Source organism: Trachypithecus francoisi, unplaced genomic scaffold (assembly GCF_009764315.1).
Source record: "Trachypithecus francoisi isolate TF-2019V2 unplaced genomic scaffold, Tfra_2.0 Lachesis_group0, whole genome shotgun sequence".
Lineage (NCBI taxonomy): Eukaryota > Metazoa > Chordata > Mammalia > Primates > Cercopithecidae > Trachypithecus > Trachypithecus francoisi.
This window is the reverse complement of record NW_022681453.1, coordinates 88,322,679-88,347,458: the sequence shown is the minus strand read 5'-3', so window position 1 is coordinate 88,347,458 and position 24,780 is coordinate 88,322,679. Positions and strand designations below refer to the sequence as shown.

Below are 24,780 nucleotides of genomic sequence, written 5' to 3'. Positions count from 1 at the left end.
TCCTGATTCTCTTTGGGGAACTGGGAAATAATGGGCAAGACACACGCGGTCCCTGCCCTCACCAAGCTTAAAACTTACATGGCAAGACAGACAGGTAACAAGGCACTGGGATCAATCAGGTGAGAATTCAGACACTGAAAATACTCGCTTCTTACAAACCTGGGGGCGGAGAAAAGGCAAGAGCCTGCTCTGGACTGGCCAAAAAGGAGAGCCCTCGTTCTACATTAAGAGGAAATAAACATGGCCGGGGGCAGTGGCTCACGCCTGTAATCCCAGCACTTTGGGAGGCCAAGACGGGCGGATCACGAGGTTAGGAGATAGAGACCATCCTGGCTAACACAGTGAAACCCTGTCTCTACTAAAAATACAAAAAATTAACCAGGTGTGGTGGTGGGTGCCTGTCCTGTAGACAGCTACTCAGGAGGCTGAGGCAGGAGAATGATCTGAACCCGGGAGGCGGAGCTTGCAGTGAGCCGAGATCGCACCACTGCACTCCAGCCTGGGCCACAAAGCAAGACTCCATCTCAAAAAAAAACAAAAACAAACAAACAAACAAAAAAACCCCCACAAGATGAGAATGTTAGAAAATGCGAAAGTGATTTCTAAGCTATTCATAAAGCTTTAATACGTTGGCAAAGAGCGAGAACTAAAGCAATCTTGAAAACTTTAACAAGTTGGAAACATGAGAAAGAAAAAATAAGCTATTAATGGTGAAATAAATTTGGGCTAAAAACATTGGACTCTTCATCAGGGCCAATTTGAAAGCTTTCCTTCAAATTGAGGCTCTATTGAAGACAAATGTGTAAGCTCTTCCAGTCAAAGCCCATTAAGAATAAAAACTGTAAATGAAGCACATCTGCTCTCCAATGTGAACTCAGAAAAGAATCTTAAAGCGTGGGAGACCCATATAGACCCTATACAAATAGGTATAGAAACATGCACCACCAAGGATAAAGTGACATTTCATTGATACTTCCAAGCTAAAAACCAAACAAAAACAACGAGGATTTTCTAACTGGAAACTTACTACCTAAGAGCTTTGATGTACAAAGTCCATAGTCAAAATATAAAAACAAATTTCACTAAGTTATTTGCATAGGATAAATGAGGCTGCACAAACCAATGTAAATCTTTTTTTTTTTTAAATCAGACTGTACAGAGGGAACCAAATGTCAATGAATTAAAATGATACCAACTGGTGTTCCTGTAGCAAGCCAAGTGCATTCACTTTGCAATGGTTTTGTAAAAAGATACTTCTAAAGGAAAACTTTAGCTGCATTAATCTTCCAATTTTCAGGAAATAACCATCATTTTTAGCTATGATTGCTGATGCTAACCTACTGAATTTGTCTAAATTCTAAAAAGATTCTGCATGAACATATGAGAGTAGATTTCTCCAAGTCTAGTCTGCTGCTAATCACACTAATTTGTAGTTCTGGCAGATTTATGTGGATGCTTCTAATATGTGCAGTACTTCCAGGCTTTTAAATCAGGACTATTATTTTTTCCTCAAACATCACAAAGACTTTAAATGTCAGTTTATTAACTATGCTCATTAGGGAGAAAGGAAGCCCAGGGAAATGAAATTTACAAGTACTCCAAATACTCCTTTTTAGTCATTACTGTTTAATTCTTCCCTTCAACTCATGTCCTGATGGTTCCCCACTTTGGTCAAGAATATCTTGCTTGTCATATCTTTCAAAAGACTTTATTCAAAATGAAATTATTGATTTCAAATTTAGTGATTTGATGTGCATAATTCCATCTATTTGATAAGAGTAGAGCCAGGGTGTGTGCGCAAGGGGGTGAGGGTGAGGGTAAGACCCATGTGTGGTCTGAGTAGCTTGGGCCTTAGAGTCAATGGCCTGGGTTAGAATCCTAGCTCCATTAGGTCGTCTGTCCTAACTTTCTCTATATTCATTATCTCCGGGTGCTGTCAAACCATGGCAATATCTATGAATTAGAATCAGTCATCAGATAAATTATTTCACAGTAGTAATTTAGTGAATTATTGTCAGTAAGACAAAGTGAAATTGGAGGAGAGGCTTGAGTGCAGGAGGGAAAAATTACTCCAAATTTCAGTTTGCCAGGTTACTGAACCTATTGAAACAAGTAGTCCTACAGATTTATCAAGCAAGTTGAGTAACCCTTAAAATCAGGTTGCATTTTGCTGTAAAACTACCAAATTTCCTTTCTTCCTTCCTCTCTTCTTCCTTTCTCTCTCCATAACTTTCTATTAAGATAATTTTTAAAAGGAAAAAGAACAATCCATAAATGTTTATTTTCTCAGCGTTGGTAGCCTAGACCAATCCATTAGGAATCTGAATTATCATGTTCTTTCGAGTCCATTTTCCAAACAAAATAAGTCATGGGATTCGTGGTGGGTGAAATAAAAAACATTTCAGATTCTTTGAAACATTTCAAAACTATTTTTTGAAAAATTGGGTTTTGGAAATATCTTCTACATGTTTTCCCAAGTATTCATCCCTTGAGAACTATGGGCATATGAAGGAAAATTTGATTTTTTTCTTGAGTCTAGATTTCCCAACATCAGATGAAAGGTAATAGAGAATTTATAAACACTTTTAAAGTGTCTTCATTTTAGTTTGATTTGGACAAATAAAAATAAATAAAACACTACAAAAAACATAAACATAGCAAAAAAGCACATTAAGAAGTATGCAATAGCCTCAGTATAAGGGAAATGCATCTCAAAACTGTAATGAAAAACTACTGCACTAGAATGGCTAAAACGAAAAACGCTGACAACACAAAATGCTACTTTAGAATGTGGAGCAATCAGAGCTCTCCTACATGCGTGTGGGAATGTAGATGGAAAAATTAGGCAAAAAATAGTCAAATAGTCAAATATACATCTTCCTATAACTCAGAAATTCCACTTATGTTTATTTAAGAGAAATTAAAGTGTATGTCCGCCAAAATCTTATGCAAAAATGTTTATACAGTCTGTACTCATAAAAATAAAACAACATAGTTCAGGTGCTCATCAGTAAGAGAATAAACTTTAGAATATTCACATAATAGACTATTACTCAGGGGTACAAAAAGGAATGAATTATTGATGTCTGCAATGTCATGAATGAATCTCAATGCTCAGTGAAAGAAGACAGCTAAAAAACAAAACCCATACTATATGACTCCATTGATATGGAATTCTAGAGTAGGTAAAACTAATCTACGGTGATAGAAATCAAATCAATGGTTGCTTCTGGAGGAAAGTACTTTCTAGAGTGATAAAATTTTTCTATTTCCTGATGGGTATTGGATACATGGTCATATGCATTTGTCATAACTCAAACTGTACACTAATATTTGTGCATTTTACTGTGTTTAAATTATACCCCAATAAATCTTTTTTATTCAAAAAGGGAATAAGAAAACTTCTGAAATGTAAAAATCACTTTGAACATATTTAGAATAGAAAACTTTAAAAATAAAATGCCTTGATTGAAGCTTGAAAATTTTGAATGCTTTTCCAGAGTAAATTTCTGAGTTTTGAAGCTAATATAGTAAATATTTATGATAAGCAAACATCATTTTATAAACAACCTAGAAGTATGGTTCAGCATGTAGCACAGTGCCCAGTACATATCCATCCAATGCATCTAAATACATGCATCAAATGGTTGGATGGATGAATGGCAGTAATTTTAAAATATACTTAGATTTTTCCCATTTGTTCTTCCAAAGAAAATGGTAGCTTCATTTCCAACTTACTTTTCCTCTGGTTATTTCTCTGTGTATCTCTCTTCAGTTTTTGAAGCCAGTGATTCTCAAACTTCAGTGGGCATCAAAATCACCTGGAAGGCTTGTGAAAACACAGATGGCTGGGCCCCACCTTCAGAGTTCCTCACTCAGTGAGTCTGAGGGGGACCCGAGAATTCACTTTTTTGACAAGTTCAAGAGATGGTGATATTGCTTGCTTTGGGAACCACACTTTGAGAAGTATGATTCAAGCGCTTCAATTGTGAGATCGAAGATCCACCCTTTCCCTATCAACTTTCCAACTTATAATTGTCTTTCTTAACTGCCTTTGGCCCCATCTTCTGAGTTTTTAATTACACTTATTATTGATACCACCCATTTGCTAATTGACTCCTACTTCCTTGTATAATAGTTTATGATTTTTGAAAAAAATTACATGTATGTGTTTTCTATTCAGGTAGATAACCCTCTCAAGGGCAGGGCCCCTGACTTCGTTCCCCTCACACCTAGAACAGGACACAGCTAATAGGTGTTAAGTCAATGCTAATAGTCCTGATACTTACATATTCTTCTAAAGCATGTACAGATGCTATTAAAAGCAGGTGCTAATATTACCTGTCATTGGGACAGTGACTTGGCAATGTCCAGTCATGGTGTGGGTTGATGAGGAAACCCCAGGACAGGAAGACCGAGCTCGGTGTCAGAGTACCAACCACCAGCTGGAGAGGTTTGCGAGAACGAGTTTTACCTGTGGAGGTGGCATACAGGTTAATTCAGGAGACATTTAGTAAGTTGCCATGATTCTGGTAAAATACATAAAGATGACTTGGCAAGATGATGAAAAATGTGAAAACATCGAGTTCCTTTCCTTTTCTATAGTCCACATTGTTACTAAGTTTTGCCTATGAATTTAAATGTGAATCAAATGAAATACCTTTTTCAGATTTCTGTCTACGCATGTCTGCATATGTATATATGCATACACATGTATATGTATATCGTACATGTACGCATATTAACAATATCCAGCTATACCTAGTTTTATTTTCTTGTGGGTCAGGAAAGGATATAGAGGTCTTAGCTGTGATGAGTGAAATAAACAAACACACACACACACGCTTCATTTCTTTTACAGATAAAATGAAAGCATGTTTATTTTTTTTCCCGGGACTGTGCATGAGTATGAAATAACATCTAAGACAAGAAAAGAAAGCTTATTATCTAGATTGTAGGTTATAATCTTTTTCTCAACCTGTTTAGAAGTGTAGAATCCCTTGATGTTATTGTAATAAGTATATTTTACAATGAGTCCTAAGTGGAAAAGGCAAATACTTTTTTTTTTAACAATGCTGGAAGAGTAGGAGTAACACAGGAAGCACAGTTGTTCTGATGGTGCCAACTGAATCTAAATAATGCCAAGGGTTATGCTAATAAATCACTGGAGATTGTGTTCAAGTACACAGGAGCAGGCACTTGCACTTTCAAAATTATCTGAAACTGCGGAAGTAGGGCAGCAAAAAACAGGAAGAACCTCAACCATGAAAACCAACACTGACTCATTAATAATTAGAGTAAATAAAATAAAAATCCGAGAGAAAGCCTAATAAAACCATACAGAACATAAAACATACATGCTTTGTATTAGTGTTGAATTCCCTCTTTTATTTCATGAGACTATGTATGTCGTATTTGCTCTAGAAAGAACTTGTGCTATCTAATGAAGTGGGAACCAAATGGCAAAATGGCCTGTGACCTCCATTAAGGTAAGTAGGAGAGTGCCCCTTGCATTAGCCTATTGGTGGTCATCTGAATCAAATGCTCTTCAAAATTGTGTCAGGCTTGTTCCTTTTGTTAAATTTAAGTTCTGTAAGTTGTTATTCAAGCAAGAACCCTTCTTAGCACAGAATACACCTAACCTAGTGGTGGCAAATTGCCTCTTTATAGGATAGCTGACTTTTAAAGATATTTGAAATAATTTTCAAAGACAGTTATCATTTACATGGTTGGAAACATGGGTTTATTCTTCTCTAACTTTTGCAGACCCAGCTGTAATTGTGCCCCATATGATGGTGATTTAAATCGTCATGTATGAGCTCCAATGAGGGCAGATTAGAATCTGCAGTGAAGGCAGGAGCACTTATAGTTTCAACAAGCCCTGGGATGATTCTGATCTTCCCTTTTCAATTCCTGAGTTGATTTTCACTAATGTGATGCAATGATCTCATTCACTTTACAGATGAAAAATAAGGCACAGAGAAGTTTCAAGATTGTCCAAAGTCACACTAAGAGCAAAGTCAAAATTCAAATCCTGGGTCTCCTCTATCACAATCTAGTTTTATTTTTATGATATCACTGCCTTGGCTCTCAATGTCTAAAGGTGATGCCATTTAGCGATGAAAGACAGACATATTTTTCCATGTAAGGAACCTAAGGCTTGTGTGACCAAGGGAAACTAATGGTCTCCCAATTATTTGTATGACCGAATAACTATTTCAGTAAGGTTGAATCTTAATATAAAAATAATTAAATAATTAAATTGTATGTGGCAGATACAAATATAGAATGAATGGAAGCTAATCCTTTAGTCATTACGTTATTCCTAAATGCAGATAACAAAAACAAAAGTTGTATCTGCTATCCAAAAAGAAAGGTGGGGTGTTATATCCTGAGCAAGATGAAGCAATTTCCTGAGCTGGTCATAAAGTAAACAATAATTTCTAAGGCTAATGTCATAGAATCCTCAAAATAAAATGAAGTTATAAAGTGCTAAGGCATTATCATTCTCTTGACATTCCTTATATAATTTTGTATATTTGTACTATGATCATATTTCTATCAAGAAACAGTTCAATGAGTATTCATCTGAAAACAGAGCCCATGGAATCACACTGATGCTTCTTGAGTTTGTGGCTCAGTATTTCTGAAGTACAGTCTTGAAATATTGAGAGTACATCTATTTTCAAGTATGTGGAAAACTGTCTGGACAACTCTCACTAACAAGTTGTAAGGAGCGATTGGAATTTCCCTTTTGCTTTGGGATGATCTGAGGCCAGGAAAAAGAATTAGTATTTTTCAAAATGCTTAACCACTCAATGCTGCTCTTAAAAGAAGTGGAAATCAGCAGAAAGAGGGGAGGGAATTGTAGCAACTGATTTCTGATTTAAGCTATTCAATATAATTGAATAGCTGAGTGCTCTTTCTCCCATTTTATTCCTCTAGAAAAATACAGCAAACAAACAAAAAGATCCTTTTATTGTGTGGTGTCCAGTGTACCATAAAAGATGAATGTGCTTTGGAAATAATTATTTGGAGATCATTCGCATTAGAAAAATAAAAGCAGGCCAGGCTTGGTGGCTCATGCCTGTAATCCCAGCAGTTTGAAAGACCAGGAGGGTGGATCATGAGGTCAGGAGATCGAGACCATCCTGGCTAACATGGTGAAATCCCATCTCTACTAAAAAATACAAAAAAATTAGCCAGGCGTGGTGGCGTGTACCTGTAGTCCCAGCTACTTGGGAGGCTGAGGCAGGAGAATGGCATGAACCTGGGAGGCGGAACTTGCAGTGAGCCAAGATCACGACACTGCTTTCAAGCCTGGGCCACAGAGCAAGACTCTGTCTCAAAAAAAAAAAAAAAAAAAAAAAAAAAAGGACGAAAAGAAAAGAAAAAACAAAATTTTGTGATCAACTCTATACAGAGTTAGGAAGATGCAACATCAGCTAGAAAAAGCATATTTACAGCTTCTTCCTTATAACAATGGTCAGCTATAGTATTTGATCTGAGAAGTAGTTTTGGTAGCAAAATTAGATGACATAGAATTTTAATCTTTAGTTAGATATGAAGTTTCTACTTATTTATATATCTACTTTCCTGTTTCAAGTCTTCCTAGACCTGGAAACATGGATGTTGCTATTATTTTTATTTTATGGAAGAAATCCTTCCTTGATTGAAATGACGAGGTTTAGAAGGGAGAGATAAGGAGTAAATAAAACCTACGTGCTAATCTATTTAACACACATACATGAGTTATCCTTTTAAAATGTAAACAGTCTCCTTTAGAAAAGGTGAGACATAAAATTGTGCCCTTAACATCTGAAAGGCACGATACTAGGCCTGAGTTCACACACTGCAAAATAGAAACAGGCTAATAGAAGCTAACCCTAAATGAGCACTGACTAGCCAGGCGCCATCATTAATTCATTTAATCCTCAGCGACAACCCTATGATGCAGGAGAATCCAGGAGTAGAGAGGTTCAATAACTTCTGTAACTCCCTGCAGTTTGCAAGTGGTGGCACCAGGAGAAAATCCCAAGTAGTCTCTACCACCAGGCTGTGTTACCTCTCCAAAAGGGTAAACTGTTGACCCGGGGCTGACACCTCCTCTACATTCCTAAAGCTTCTCAAGGCATTTGGTCTCCATGGGTCCAAAAGAGATGAAAAGTCATGGTTCAGAGTTAACAAAAGACCAAAAAAAAAAAAAAAAAAAATCAATGCAAAGGACTATACCTGAACATGACTTCTTTTGACTTGGAGGGGGAGCAGGTCGCACAACTATCAGATATTTCGGCTCCGCATCTGGAAACAATAACATTATTTATCAGAAAAACCCTTTAAGAATCAGCATTGAAGGCAGCACACCCCTACCCTGACTCAGCATTCCCTGAGTCATCCTCCATAACCGCAGCTCCAGGGGGCAAAAGGACCCAGTAATCCGAAAAGTTAACACTTCCTGAGAAGTTTATTAACTCATTAAAATGAAAATTAAATCCAGATTTTCCAAACCAAATGGGCAAGAGTGAGGGAGAAGTCTTAAAAGAATCATGCTATGCACAGATTTTAAACGCTGTTTTCATCAGTTCTTTTCTCTGCAAAGATATTTTTAAAAAATCAGATTATGTCCATCCTGTTACACCACTCCTCAAGGAAAGCCAATCCTGATGCTCCAGAGAAGGAAAACTTCTACTTGCACAAGACACCGTGGGCCTCACCTGTATGAGCTGAAATCACTCACTTTCAATGGGAACAGGAATATTTATAACGCCCTTCTTAATTTGTATCCTGTTTATGTAATTGCTCAGCCTGTTTTCATAGCTACTCATTTTTAATGAGCAATTTTTAAACAGTCACAATTTATAAGTTGGCATAATTTTCATTTTAAATATATTTCAATGAAATGTACGTAGGTAATCTCAAGATATTTAAGTTTTAAATAAAATTATATTAAAGCAATCAGCATATGCTACCTCAATAAGGAACTAATAATTTATCAAATAAATTTTTAAAAATTGATGTTTGCAAAATGAATGGCTGGTTACACATATGTAAATAAACCAAATGCATTTTGGGCATATGAAACAGCATTTATAAGCAACTCTATTGGATTAATGGATTGATGAGTATTCTTTACAATGTTTCTCTGGAACTATAACCTCTGAAACTCATTCTATAAGAAATTTCATTTGGATGCTGTAGTCAGCCAGAATTCACACCTACTTACTCAGGCAGACTTCATATCTTTGTTTTGTTTTCATCTTGGGTTCAAATGTCTCCCCTCCATGAGTTTGGAGCAGAGGCCTTCTTGCCCAAGGCTTTGCAGACTGACCTATTTTCAGATAGAAACTACCTGGCAACTCAACTTCTCTTAGTAACTTGTGCCTTTGTCTTTTTCAGGACACCTTACGTAGCCCTATTGGCTATAACCTGCTCCAGTAATTACCACGGAATAAATTAACTCAGGCAGCCTGATGAACTCACCTCAGACCTTTGCCTCATTATTGTACAGTTGCCTCCTGCCCACCACACAGATAAAGGAGCATTCATTCTGTCCCAGTCTCGTGTGTTTGAAAGCAGGTCTTGCTGAGTGAGTTTCATATAAGGAATGCTGGACCCAAATCAAATAAACAAGTTTCCTAGTAGGAATACAATAACCATTTCCTGATTTTCTTTGAGATATACAGCAATAAACTACCATGTACTGAGTGCTTTCTATGTGCAGGATACTATCTTTAGAACCTTATATTCATAACTTAATTACTCCCTCATGGCGATCCTACCTGGCACTACTATTATCACCTCAATTTGTAGATGAGATAACTGGGGCAGGGTTGACTTCATGGGCATGTGGCATATACAGTCACGTAGAGCCCCATGCTCAGAAGGGCCCCATGCTTAAGGTCCTGCTGTCACTATCTTGACATTCTTAATACTTTTATCTTTGAACTTGTGTTTTGTAAGGGAAGTCTGATGGGACAATATAGCGTGCATGTGAGTGGGGGAAACAGAAGCTATAAGCATGTCTGCATTTTCTTGCCTCCCCACTCATTTAAGGCATTGGAGGAATCCATTATCATATAATTCCAAAGGAACCATGATGTGTGGGAGTTCAGCAAGACTTAAAAGGTAGAACAAGGTAAGTATGTCACATTTACCATTCAGTAAAAAGGTAAGGAGGGGGACACCCAGAGCTGTGAGAGGCCGTACTTTCCATTCAAACCAGAACTTGCTTTAGATGCAGAAAGAAGGCAATGGCACTTTAAGGTACCAATGACCAAGAAACTCTATCATATCCTTTCTTACTCACGCATTAGCCAACCACTTATGCTGCAAATGATAAAGGAGAAAAGGGAAAGAGAGGGAAACCCATAGTTTTTTTTGTTTGTTTGTTTTTTCCAACTCTTCCTCGTTCAGAAATAAGTTGAAAGAAGAGTGTTGGTAGAATGTGCACATATCAAGAAGTGAAATAAACAGCTGAATTAGTTTTGTGCAGCATTTCCACTATTCTGGTAGGAACAAAATACATATGCAAAATACACATGTATAAACTGTAAAATATGAATTGTGCAATTTCAGTAATTTCACTTAAGAGTTAAAGGCTCTTACATTTGCATTTAAACCTGGGATTGAACAATATAAAGATACAAAGTAAACTTCATGCTAATAATTTTAAATTTTTTATTTACTAAGACATCAAATAGTAAATAAAATAAATAAATAAATAAAATCATGACAAAATGAGAAACCACAAAAAGGAAAAAGCTTTATATTTTAGTGTCTTTAACAACAATGTTTTCATGTTTTTAAACCAGGGGACCTGCATTTTTATTTTGTTCTTGGCCCTGCAAGTTATGTAACTATCTTAATCAAGTCTACAAAATACTTTTTAAATAAATCTCAGGAATTCACTTTTAGAAAACAAAACCCCTAGTTTTCCTAAATTGTTCTCACTCTAACAGTCTCTTAGAGTTAACCTTTTAGATTCTTCCTTGATATGGATTAATTATGCCTAATGCGTAGAGGTTTTTATAAAAAGATCTGAAACACTAGAAAAATAACATATACAGAAGTCAAAGATAGTACCATGATCCAAGACATACGGTTATATGAGCAATTTAAAAACACCTTTTGTTATGATCACAGTTATTTTGCATAAAGCCTAGGCTGTTACAGCCAATTACAAATTGGAACAAATGTCGTTACCTGGGTGCATGTGTTGGCTCTCACTGCTCATTTAAATATTTCCAACATACACATAGTTTGGGAGTCTTTGTGTGCTACTGGGGACACAGGTGTGGAAAAATAAAACTAAAGAATAAGATTTCTCGGAGCTTGCAGTGAGCTGAGATCGCGCCACTGCACTCCAGTCTGGGCAACAGAGCCAGATTCCCTCTCAAAAAAGAAAAAAAAAAAAGAAGGGTTTCTATTTCTTTTCTGTACAATAAGATTCTTTGTGGATTTACAGTGGCCTGGAAACAAATACATTGTAGACTGGAATTCTGCCAATATGTATTACTTCATTTAGAAAGATATAATTAAAACGACAATTTAGGAAAAGTTGCAGAGAATGCAGTTACCTTAACACAGTTTCGATTTCTAATGTTTAATTCTATACAATGTTGCAGACTAATTAAATCTAATTTGCTTAATATTTTGAATGCCCTATGGTGGAGGACAGGGGCAGTTTACTGCTTAAGGAAATCTACTGTTGAAATATTTTGTTAATTACCGGATTTTTCAGTAATACTCTCATAATTGCAGTTTGATAAATCCCAATTTTCACATTTTGGGTCTGCTCCCATTAGAGCACGCCTGCATTACAAGCCTCACTGCTTCAGAATGTCGTCACAGGGAAGCTTAGTTCTGCATGCAAAGTTTCTGCCATTAAAGTGTCCACAAAAGAAGCATGAAATAAACCAAGATAATCCTAAAAGAAATTAGGTAAAGGGGTCTGAAAAAGGCCCTTGCCACGTTTAACAATTTTTTCATTAAACTAAATTTCTGGACATAAGAGCACAGACTCTGGAAACAGATTAAATCCTATGCAACTACATGCTAGTACAAGTCAAAGTACTTAACCTCTGTGTACCTCAGTTTCCTGCAAAGTAGGAAAAATCATACCTAGTTTCATAAGGTTCTTAAAGATAATTAAAGTTGTAACAAAGGCCAGGCATGGTGGCTCAGCCTGTAATCCCAGCACTTTGGGAGGCCGAGGTAGTGGGATCGCTTGAGTTTAGGAGTTTGAGACTAGCTTGGGCAACACGGTGAAACCCCATCTCTACAAAAAATACAAAAATTATCCATGCATGGTGATGGGCACCTGTAGTCTTAGCTACTCAGGAGGCTGAGGTGGGAGGACTGCTTGAGCCCATGAGGCAGAGGGTGCAGTGAGCTGAGATTGCATCACTGTACTTCAACCTGGGTGACGGTGAAACCTTGTCTTAGAAAAACAAAAACAAAACAAAACAAAAAAAACACTGTAACAATGTCAAACACAAAAAGTTTGAATTAAGTATTAGTAACAGTGGTGATTTCTAGAAAGCAGAGTTTGTGTACTAAAGTCTAAGGATATATTACAAGAGAGGAAAATGTTCAAAAAAATCTTTACAGTAAGGATCATTAGGTTCCAAAATGCAAGTATTTCACAATAAACATTACAAACCAAACTCATTCATAAATATTGATGACTCTAAAAAAACTCTAAAAATATACTGACAGGCAGAAGCTGGATCCGGCAGCACATAATACAATAATAAATTATTACCATGTATAGTTTATCCCAGGAATGTAACATAAAGGGGAAAAAAGGCTGGGTGTGGTAGCTCACACCTGTAATCCCAGCATTTGGGAGGCTGAGGCGGGAGGATCACGAGGTCAGGAGATCAAGACCACCCTGGCTAACACAGGGAAACCTCATTTCTACTAAAAAATACAAAAATTAGCAGGGCGTGGTGGTGGGCGCCTGTAGTCCCAGCTACTCGGAGGCTGAGGCAGGAGACTGGTGTGAACCCTGGAGGCGGAGCTTGCAGTGAGCCAAGATCGTGCCACTGCACTCCAGCCTGGGTGATAGAGCAAAGACTGTGTCTCAAAAAAAAAAAAAAAAAAGAAAAAGAAAAAAAAAGTTAAGCCTATTTCCGCAGGTGCTGAAAAGTCATCTGAAAAAATATAATACTAATTCTGAATAAATAAGAATTCAGTGGAATACTTTCTTATAAAATATATCTTAAAACATCTAAATCAAATGTATGATCTTCCTTTACTAAACATGCCAGACCCTTGCTGGCACCGAGAATGATACTGGGTGAAAAAAACAACAAGACTATTGATAACTGAGTTGAATTTCCCATTATTTCTATACACCGATAACAGACAAACAGCAAGCCAAATAATGAGTGAACTCCCATTCACAATTGCTACAAAGAGAATAAGATAACTAGGAATCCAATTTATAAGGGATGTGAAGGACTTCTTCAAGAAGAACTACAAACCACTGCTCAAGGAAATAGGAGAGGACACAAACAAACGCGCAAACATTCCATGCTCATGGATAGGAAGAATCAATATCATGAAAATGGCCATACTGCCCAAGGTAATTTATAGATTCAGTGCCATCCCCATCAAACTACCATTGACTTTCTTCACAGAATTGGAAAAAACTACTTTCAATTTCATATGGAACCAAAAAAGAGCCTGCATAGTCAAGACAATCCTAAGTAAAAGTAACAAAGCTGGAGGCATCATGCTATCTGACTTCAAACTATACTACAAGGCTATAGTCACCAAAACAGCATGGTACCGGTACCAAAACAGAGATATAGACCAATGAAACAAAACAGAGGCCTCAGAAATAACACCACACATCTACAACCATTTGATCTTTGACAAAGCTGACAAAAACAAGGAATGGGGAAAGGATTCCCTATTTAATAAATGGTGTTGGGAATACTGGCTAGCCACATGCAGAAAGCTGAAACTGAATCCCTTCCTTACACCTTATACGAAAATTAACTCAAGTTGGATTAAAGACATAAATGTAAGACCTAAAACCGTAAAAACTCTAGAAGAAATCCTAGGCAATACTATTCAGGACATAGGTATGGGCAAAGACTTCATGACTAAAACACCAAAAGCAATGGCAACAAAAGCCAAAATAGACAAATGGGATCTAATTAAATTAAAGAGCTTCTGCACAGCAAAAGAAACTATAATCAGAGTGAACAGGCAGCAACCTACAGAATGGGAGAAAATTTTTGTAATCTATCCATCTGACAAAGGGCTAATATCCAGAATCTACAAAGAACTTAAACAAATTTACAAGAAAAAAAAACCCATCAAAAAGTGGGCAAAGGATATGAACAGACATTTCTCAAAAGAAGACATTTATGCAGCCAACAAATATATGAAAAAAATGCTCATCACTGGTCATTAGAGAAATGCAAATCAAAACCACAATCAGATAACATCTCATGCCAGGTAGAATGGCAGTCATTAAAAAGTCAGGAAACAACAGATGCCAGAGAGGATGTGGAGAAACAGGAACACTTTTACACTGTTGGTGGGAGTATAAATTAGTTCAACCATTGTGGAAGACAGTGTGGTGATTCCTCAAGGATCTAGAATTAGAAATACCATTTGACCCAGCAATTCCATTACTGGGTATATACCCAAAATAATTATAAATCATTCTACTATAAAGACACATGCACATGTATGTTTATTGCGGCACTGTTCACAATAGCAAAGACTTGGAAGCAACCCAAATGTCCATCAATGATAGACTGGATAAAGAAAACATGGCACATATACACCATGGAATACTACGCAGCCATAAAAAAAAAGGTGAGTTCATGTCCTTTGCAGGGACATGGATGATGCTGGAAACCATCATTCTCAGCAATCTAACACAAGAACAGGAAACCACACACTGCATCTTCTTGCTCATTAGTGGGAATCGAAAAATGAGAACACATGGACACATGGATGGGAACATCACACACCAGGGCCTGTTGAGAAGTCAGGGGCGGGAGGAGGGATGACATTAGGAAAAATACCTAATATAGATGATGGGTTGATGGGTGCAGCAAACTACCATGACACTTGTATACCTATGTAACAAACCTGCATGCTCTGCACATGTACCCCAGAACTTAAAGTATAATTTTTAAAAAGTAAAAAAAAAAATTTATCACTTTAGGAGAATTTTAATGACTTAGATAAAAAGTAAATTTTCATATACATTTCTTTCCACATTGTGAAAATAAATTCTATTTCTTTTCTATTCTTGCTTTTCCATTTATTTTTCCTTTTTAAATAGAGATGGGTCTCACTTTGCTGCCCAGGTTGCTCTCTAACTCCCGGCCTCAATAAATTCTCCTGTCTTGTCCTCCCTAAGTGCTGGAATTACAGGTGTGAGCCACTGTGCCCGGCCTCACTTTTCCAGTGATAAAGAATGTGTCAGTGTAAGCCTTTCCCTCAACAACTTAGTGAAATGTGAAAAAAGATTTTGAAATAAAAGCATCTGATGTTCAAAAAAGTACTTTATAAATTAAACATGTCAAGACTTAATCTGTGGATTACTGCAAACAGGGGAACATAGTAAAAACAAATGAATTCATCTGTATTAGCGCAAGTAGCTCAACATAGAAAAAACAATAGAAATGTTTGGCTTTACCCATCCATCAGTCAAATTTTAAAAATCTCCTTTTAGGTTAAAAGGATCAAGATGTAGGAGACTGGATACTCACTAGATCCTTTCATTTTCTAAATCTCTTCATCTATTTCTGGGCTGTTCATTGTGGATGCTTTTTCTTGGTAACTACTATCAGTATCTGTTTTAGATGGTTTGTCTTGTATCTCTAACTGCCGTGATCTCTTGAATTGTCATCTGTCATCTAAGCCTAAGGCTTTATGCTTAATCATTTGTGGTCTACTAGCTGGACTAGCTTCAGGAATGTCCGTGTGTTCTACCATTAAGGTCAGATTGGCTACTACATCGAGGTGGAGGTTGTAGTTACAGCTACTTTCAGAAACATGTCTGGTTTTGAAAGACATAACGTGATTGAAGAAATTCAGAATCTGGATAAAAGGTCCATAATGCTTGACCAGGAAAAACATTCCCCTGAGGGTCTTTTTAGACATTCTTCTCTCCTGCTGCCTGAATCTACGCTCATCTCCTTTTTTCAGTTTCTCGTTTTAATCTGTTTACATCCTTTACTAGTTTATTTATTGCTTGTTCACTGTCTTCCACTTTTTTGCATATAGTGTTTAATTCTTCTTGTAATGAAGCATACATTTAATTTATCTTATGTACCTCCTTTAAGGATCCATCTTCTTCAAAAAATTTAGAGCTGTGTGTTTTTACTGCTTGGCTAAAACCAGTGGACATACAGGAACCTGATACAGTTTTATAACCTAGTTGTTCAGAAATACCCAGACTGGCAACCACTAAAGGTACCCTGTGAAAAAGTCCTTTTTGAGGTTTATATAAGGCATGTTTCAGTCAATGAGTAGAACAGTTTTCTGTTGTTATACTTGGTGTTAATAGTAGAAAAACAAGTTATTGGTTTGAAAAATGCTCCTGCAAGTTTTTATGAAGCAGCCTCTCTATAAACATCATGATCTGATCTGAATGACGATGGAATTTATACCAACCTATCACATTCTTTTTGACGTTGGAGAATATTTTCTTCACTGCTTGCTCACTTACTTCACTTGAGGAATTATAAAAGCTAAAAAAAGCATGGAATATATTTCTGAATGTCAGTTGTATGAACAACTTCAACATCATCCATTTGGGAATCAGTAATGCTATTCTTGGCTTCACCTTTTACTTCCTCAAGAAGAAAACCTTCCATGTCACAAACCGTGCTGGGGTGGTGTGAGGCAAGCTGGTCAACACATAGCCCGAGAGCACCTGCTCTTACCCTCCGTGCTGCCGCCGCCTCAGGCTACACAACACCTATCTTCACAACTTCATTAATCTAAAACGCTTCTAAACTAGTTTACAGAAAAGGAAATGATCTCTTTTGTAAAAAGAACAGACAACATAAAAATGTATGCATCAATGAGTCAAAGGAAGCTCTTTCCATAAGTATAAAATAAAAGCCTCAAGGGATGCAAGAGCAGTACCATTAATTAGCAACTTTATTGTTTCTTAGTTTTATATAAAATAGCAGACTGATTTACAGTTAAAGATGCTTTAGAATTTGATGAAATAAGGTAACTACTTTTATTAGAAGCCAGTGTGGCACATCATGAGACCTTAATAAGAATAAAATCAGCCACAGAATTAAAAAAACAAAAACAACTATGCCCATGGAAATCTCCATAACGGAAATATTGTCGATTCTTATTTGCATCTGTAAGTGTCCACATGCCACATTTAGCTATATTCAGACCTGAGCGGGTATAATCTAAATTTAAGCATCCTCTAGCTCTTGACATTTGGCCGACAGCTCCTGTACTGCATTTCATCAACACTAACCCTGAGTAATCTCTGCCTGAAAAACACCCTTGAGAAATATTGCTATCTTTTAAGCTCCAGCAGGGAGTTTCACTCACCCACTAGTCAGTTTTCAAAAAAGGGACCTCCTAAGTGTGGCCGTGGAACAGGTACACAAACAGCTCACCAGCACCCTAGGCTCTGTGGCTCTGTGGCTGTCAGCTGCCTTTGCCCCTGCTATAGACGGGTCCCCTGTGGCCTGTTAGTAGATGAAGGGGAGAAGGGAGAGGGTAACCCCACTGAAGAAGTCAGTCTAGGCAGAGGCGGGCAGGCCTGTGGGGAGTGGAATGTAAAAAGAGTAGAATGCTGTTGTCTCGTCACTTATTGAAGGCTACTGGTAAAGTAGTTCTAAGTTTCAGCAGGGGGACCAACTTTGCGCCCCACCCACCCCACCCATTGTCCTATTCCGGTGACAAAGAACTGAGTAATAAAACCAAATTGACACCACACCAGCAAACTGGTTTCAGTAACGGGGTATAAAAATGATTCATAACTCAACTGTAGTCCACATCCACCCTGAAGACCACTGCTGGAAAAAGATAGGCTCCAATATTGTTGATGCCATCACTCCACAGGACAGAATCAATAACAACTACAGAAAACCCAACCATCCATGACAATTAAGTGACCCTGAAATAATTACATATGAAAAGGCCAGAATAGCAGCAACTGAAAGTCTGGACCAACTCAAGAACATCACTAATGTTCTTTCAGGAAGCAGGACGTCACTTCCAGAAAAACACTGATGGGTATTTTTCTAGAAAATTGGGGAAATCCTGCTGTCTGCTTGGGCATGTGCTAAGTTGTAGCTTGGCAAAATTTCATGGTAGCTTGAAGCTCAAGTAGAATACAGAGTAGCATAAGTAATGTCAGTGTTGTGCCAACTTTACTACATTAATACAATACATACAATATAATTGACTAAATTAATATGCAGGGTTAATTTTTAATACATCACTCAGTAGATTACTAGCACATTGCCCTTAAACACAAAAAAGAATGTCTATAGAATTATGGAGCATCACAAAGTAACGTAAGTCCTCCACCTTTTAGAGTATTCCTAAGCTTCTAAAGAAAGCCATAAGAGGCTGAGGATCACTCTGGATGTGGGCCAGGCTTTCAGTTCATGCTCTGTTTATGCATGTACCTCTAAACCTGGAAACATAGTAATTGCTCAATAAGCATGTTCCGAAAGAATGAATGAATCTGCTCTTATACCCCTTTAATGCCTGGGGCTAGAATAAAGATGAATGAAGCCCGAGGCTTTGCAGGCAGAAAAGGAAAAAAATAATTAGAGGGTTGGGAAATAGCACAATCAGCACAAATACTTTTTGAAAAGGGAGTAATCAAACAATTCGTCTTTAATAAGTCCTATTTGTAGCACTGTTATTTTTTTTCCTCAGAAAAAGTATATGTTTTCATGTGGAACAAAACACTTTTTCCTTCTTTGCCTGAAAAATAATTGGAGAGCAAATTTTAAAGCAAATCCTACACTATTCAGTAATTATTTCCATTAAACATTACAAGATCTGTTGAATAATGAACCCACACCCAGTTTGACAGAACACTCTGTTTTGCCCCATGGCTTAGAGAATTCTGGCTTCTCTCACTCTTTAAGATGCAGTCTGCAGGACCAGGCCCCTGGCAGGCTGAGCTCATACTGAAGGTTAAGCTTCTCACAGAAGTGCAGCCAGCCGTACCACAGAGCAACAATGCAAAAATGACTAGGTACAGCAGCCACTGCTAGGATTCCTGAACGTTCACAGGCCTGTTCTGAAGGGAGCTTACAGCTCATGTTGGTGCAGATGTTGTCACAAGAGGGGTTGCTCAGAATTGTTTGGAATTGAGTAACAGCAGTGAGAAGCAGCCCCTCATTGGCCCGCTGTAGAGCGTGAGTGGAGCCTCTACATACGAAATGGGAGTGCGACATTGACTGGAAGAGACGATGTGGGGAAAGGGGTGTGGGAGGAAGACAAGCGGGGGGGCGGGGGGAGAAGAGGGCATCTCTTTCCAGTAATGTGTACTCCCAATGGCTCTGCCATACTTGGTCACCATTTACAGCTTTCTAAGGTTGTCTGGAAGAAAAAAATGCATGTACTTTTTCTAAACAGAGGGTTATTTTAAAGACAATCCATTGAGGAAGACATTATTGGAGGTTTTCTCAGTTTTACTTTCATTCTGTGAATTTATTCACCCTGATTGTGGAGCCCATCAGGGAAGGTGATAAAAGCATGCATTTCACCCAAGGCTGACTATATAATTTCCAGGGTCGGATGCAAAATCAAAAGGTAGGACCCTAAAAAGAGTGCCATTGAAGGCACAACATTCAACTTGTACTTTCTTCCACCATCTCTGTCTTGGCCCATCATCATGTTTCTTTGCTGTTTAATATTACACTTTGCAGGTGGGTGCAGACCCTCAGCCCACTCCCTTCCCCCTCCACTTACTATCTCCCTCCAGCAGCAGTCCCAGGATCAAGACCAAAGTGCTTTGCCCTTATCCTCCAACCCACCCCCCAGGGGAAAAAAGTCAATCTCCTTTCCCCACAGGTCTGCCACCCCAATTCATAGACCCCCAAGAGACTACCATTTCTGCACTGGGACATACTGTGTACCTGAAGCAGGTGAGAGGGAGGCTTGCCCCCACCAAATGCCCTACTTAATGCACAGTGGCACTGCCAGACACCGCAAGGACTGCTACCACCATGCCCTGCCAGATATCATCACGGAGGTGTGCACACCCAAGTCCCTGCTGGAGGTGGAGGGCAGCTGATGTCGCTGAAATAGGGATGGGAAGTGGAAGGCAGCCAAGCAGCAGGGACACCAAGGCTGGAGGACATGACAGTAGAGAATCAAACTGGGGGAGGGGCTGGGAGGCCAAGCACAGGAACCCAGGCTCCAAGCCCTCTGCGCCTGCTCTGTTGTCTGATAGGACCTCACTTACAAAATAAAATGGAAAGATAAATTAAGAATTCATGACAGTGACAGCAGGGCATTAAACCCAGAATGCAAGTTCCTTTAAGTGCACTGGTCATCTGTGAAGCCAGCCCCAACCTTTCCACTTCCAGTGCCTGCACACTGACCACAACGCTGAGGTTCCAGGTCATTTCATTTCCTGTGCTCCTAGGATAGAGTCGGGAGCATCTCCGTCAGCCACTGTCCCAAACTAACCCTGCTTCACTTGCATGCTCTGGCAAACTCTCTCCCCGACACCACAAATGTTTAAAAACGATTTCTCTTACCCACTTGCCACATCCGTTCCTAGTTTAGCAGACCTGTTAGGCATTACAGTTGTTGGCTTTATTGCCTGTAGCTTTTTCCTTGCCCGTGTTTTATATGTGTATCCCATGGAGAAGTTCAGTGTAGAGTGTTGTCTGTTAACTGGTTTAAGCCTTGGCAGGGGCTTGATTTTAAAGTAGAGACTGTACATTCCCACACATGCATTTTCCAGTGAATTCACCACTTTGTTCATGTTATCGCCACAGGAAGTGCGTTTGGATATTTTTCTTTATCAGGACTTTGGATATTTTTCTTTCAATTTATAAAGCTAGGTCACATTAGCTCTCAGATGGTATCCAAAGTCAAAGCCTTCAAATTAGCAAAGGTTTTTCTTTCTTTTTAGATGTTCTTGTCAGCTTTTCCATGTAGGAGTGAGGGGTCAGGAATAATTTATACAAGATGAGTTTTTAACATTGAGTTCAAAATTACCAGAACACTTAGAGGCCATGGAGAAAAGCACGTTGGCGTGGTGTTCGGATATACAGGCTCAGGAGTCAGCCTGTGACTTGTAGATTTCTTAACCTCTTGGGGACTGTCTTCAGTGGGACAAAGAGAATGCTAATAGTACCTGCTTCATGGGGTTGCTGTAAGGATTTAATAACCCATTTCCATAAAGCCCTTAGCGCAGCACATTGTAAGTGCTCAAAAATATTAAATCATCAGCTAACAGGCTGATAAGAACTGCCACTCCAGTATTTGACCATCTATGTGCCCAGCCTGGAGAAGAGAACACAGCAGTGGCAAACCTGTGGCAAACCCTCCAACCCTTGATTTTGTCTCTTTCTTCTTGATGCAGAGCATCCCCAGTGGCAGAGAAAAGGCTGGCTATTACCTCGGGATCAGATTGTGAAATATCTGGGGACCATGCTAAGACTTCTAGGCTTTCTCCCGTATGTAGATTGCCTATAGATTTTTCAACTAAACTGGGGTACTATTGAAAGAAAGGGAGCACAATTAATTATATCAGAACAGCAGGTGTCAACCATAACTATGCCAGATAAAAAAGGGTATATAGTTACTTTACTAATAGGGTAGAGTCAACCCTTTACCCCAGTTGAATAATTTTTTTCTCCTGGATATTTTTACTATAGGCAACTAGGGACTTGTTATTTGGGCAAGGAACCTTCCCTAGGAAACTCTGGGTAGCCAGCTATTACAGCTGTGAATTTATTCACCCTGATTGTGGAGCCCATCAGGGAAGGTGAGACTCAGCTCTGGTCCTCAGGAGCTTACTATTTTGCTGGTGAGACATGACACAGAAGAAACGCACACATGACAAAAACAATTGGGGAACAATACAGAAGAGTATAACCTAATGCTGGCCTTCATGGCATAGCACTTGGTATGACCCACAGGTGTCAGAGAGCACTGAATGTCCATGGAATGGAAAATATTTAAAGGAAAATAATATGTGGATAATCAGGAAAGTTGATGTGACCACGTTCCTTGGTTTTGAAATGTAAAAGAAAATGCTAGAGTTTAAATGCTATGTTATACATCTATTCCAGATAACCCTTTAATATCCTTTTACTGGCAGCTGTCTTTCCACTTAAGACCCCTTCTCCATAGCAAGACTTTTGCAATGAATCTGGGACCATATGTCTTTTTGGCGCATGACAAAAAGAGCCATTCACCATTCGGGGACACTCTTTTGGATATAATTGAGAATGACTTTTTAAATTTAGATCTTGATCTCACTGCACTGTGTAACATATTTGAAAAAATTGTGCTTTATATTAAAATACTGTGAATTTTTGTATTGTATTTCCAGAAAAAGATAGACTTGGCAACAGTTTATCATTTGATGAAGTCAAACAGACCATGAAAACATTGTACTTGAATCCAGTAGAAAAAAACAGGACTTTGAAAAGATGTTTTCCTTACCAAAACAGGATGAAATGGTCATCTCTTATCATACAATGGCTTTCTGGTATAAACTGATGAATTGTTTAAGAAATGGTATACATTTATTAAGAAACTGATACCTATTAGGCGAATTTCTTTAAAAATTCCCTTTGAAGCTTAAGTTCTGGTAAATTTTGTGCCTTGGAGGAAAAAAAGAAAAATCAAATGATTCTGGGATTCCTGTTTTTTTAAATGATAAATTTGGGCTCATCTTGAAGATTTAAAGCCAAATACTTCCCAAGTGGTAAATCTATTTCCAAAGAAGTAACTAAGAATTAGATGACATTTTGAAAATAATTTTAAAAGAGAAAAATCTATCTTAAATGGTACCCACAGCTGTTTCAGACTTTTTGGGTCTTTCCTTTTCCTCTTTCCCATTTATTAATCCACCCATCCACCCATCCATTTATTTATTGTGTTTCTGAAATCAATGACAACATTGAGGGTAAAAAGAAATCTAAGGTTCCTAGGATCCTCAGCTCCTGGGATTTTTCTACTTGGGTGGTGTAGAGGCAGACAAGACACACAAAAATAAAGACAAATAGCAATTGATTAACCTGAAGAATGATAAAATCAGATGCTAAGTCTCCAGGATATTCATGGAGAGGGACTGAAATGTCTATCCTGGCCAGAAATGGCCTTGTGTACAGAAGATAAAGTAGGATTTGACGGATGGGCAGCACATAATAAGCAGAGATGGTGGTGGTGGAGGAAGGGGAGGAGAGAACAAGTTTTGAGGATGAAATGAGTGCCTTACATATTTTATTTAAACCTTAATGAGGAGGTACTCATAATACCTCTCCCCACCCACTTTTTAACCATTTTATACAGGACACTATAGAAGCAACACATCAGGAACTTATGATCTTTGTCCTGTAGAACAGATAAAGTTCCCTAAGTTCTGAGAGGCAGTAGAATACAGCAGTTCAGAGCTCAGACTTCCTAGCTTCAAACCCTGTACCTGCCATATACCAGCTGAGTAGGCTTAGGAAGTTTAAAACTCTTGGAGCTTCAACCTCCTTCTGGATAAAAGAGAACTAATAATACTACCTATTGCCATCTTGCATCAGTATCAGGAGTCTGATATCCACTCATGGCAGCTGTCTTGCTCCCTGCCTTAGAAGCCTCTTGCCATCTAAGGACTCTGCCAGGAAGAGAGGGCTCAGCTGACTTCAATGATGGCACTACATCATTTCCTTCTATTGGTTTATCCTGCTTCTTTTTTCATAAGTTATTTTTTGCAGCTTCTTTATATTCCCTGTATAGTTCCTTCAGTTATTTTCAACCCCTATTTCTGTTTTTTCTTCAATGAATGCATAACCACTTGTGGTAGTTATCTTTCACTGTAATAAACAGTATCAATCTCTATTATTTTATATTTCATCCCACTTTCATAAAATAGAGCAATCGTAAATATTTTTATGATAGAGAAGTAGAAGGGAACAACTGAAATTCTAAGGGTTGACATGATAAAAGAAGAAAATTTGTGCATTTCCTCTTGCCGTCTATACAAATATAAAAATTAAGGGTTAACCTTGTAAATGGTACTAATAACCTATAGAAATATAAATTGATTTACAAGTTATAAGCATACAATTTATATTGATTCATATCTGATCAATTGTAAACTTTACTTTTAAATTTTTGAAAATGTTTCACTGTGAAACAAAGAAAGTGAGAAACTTCAAAATAAGAAACTGATTGTTGAATTTTAGCCCAAATGCACTGACTTAGAATTGCCATCAGTTAAGTAAAGGGTCATGCACTTATTTTTATTTGTTTAATAGGACAGGCCAAAATTCTTGCTAAAAATTGCTTTATTTGAATAAGAGATTGAAAAAGTGAGATCTAGAGATGACAGACTTTTTCAGGTATATATTTTTGGAGGAGTCACCATATTTTTCTTTGGAGGCAAGAGCTAAGGAATTGTAAGAGGCACCTGATGACTCTTTTCACCAAAGGCACAAAACGTCAGCTTTGACACAGAATACCCTCGATAATTTAGAGATAATAATGATTTTGGGAGAGAGCTGTGTGTGTGCGCACCAGCTACTGTGTTATCATCTCAGATTTTGCTTATTTTGTTTTTTAATCTTG

The 24,780-nt window shown here is 38.0% G+C and overlaps 1 protein-coding gene and 1 pseudogene across 28 annotated transcripts in view; both read right to left on the bottom strand.

Annotated features, from left to right (window-relative positions):
* ABI3BP (ABI family member 3 binding protein) overlaps nucleotides 1-24,780 on the bottom strand; it is a 262,627-nt gene that overhangs the window by 160,492 nt on the left and 77,355 nt on the right. For all 28 annotated transcript variants that reach the window (XM_033211435.1, XM_033211443.1, XM_033211438.1 and 25 more), the window contains exons 3-4: nucleotides 8,233-8,301; nucleotides 4,342-4,474 (exon numbers count right to left, since the gene is read on the bottom strand). In XM_033211435.1, coding sequence (XP_033067326.1) covers nucleotides 4,342-4,474; nucleotides 8,233-8,301 — 202 coding nt within the window. The remainder of the gene's footprint in view (nucleotides 1-4,341; nucleotides 4,475-8,232; nucleotides 8,302-24,780) is intronic.
* Nucleotides 15,703-16,853, bottom strand: LOC117084518 (annotated as a pseudogene).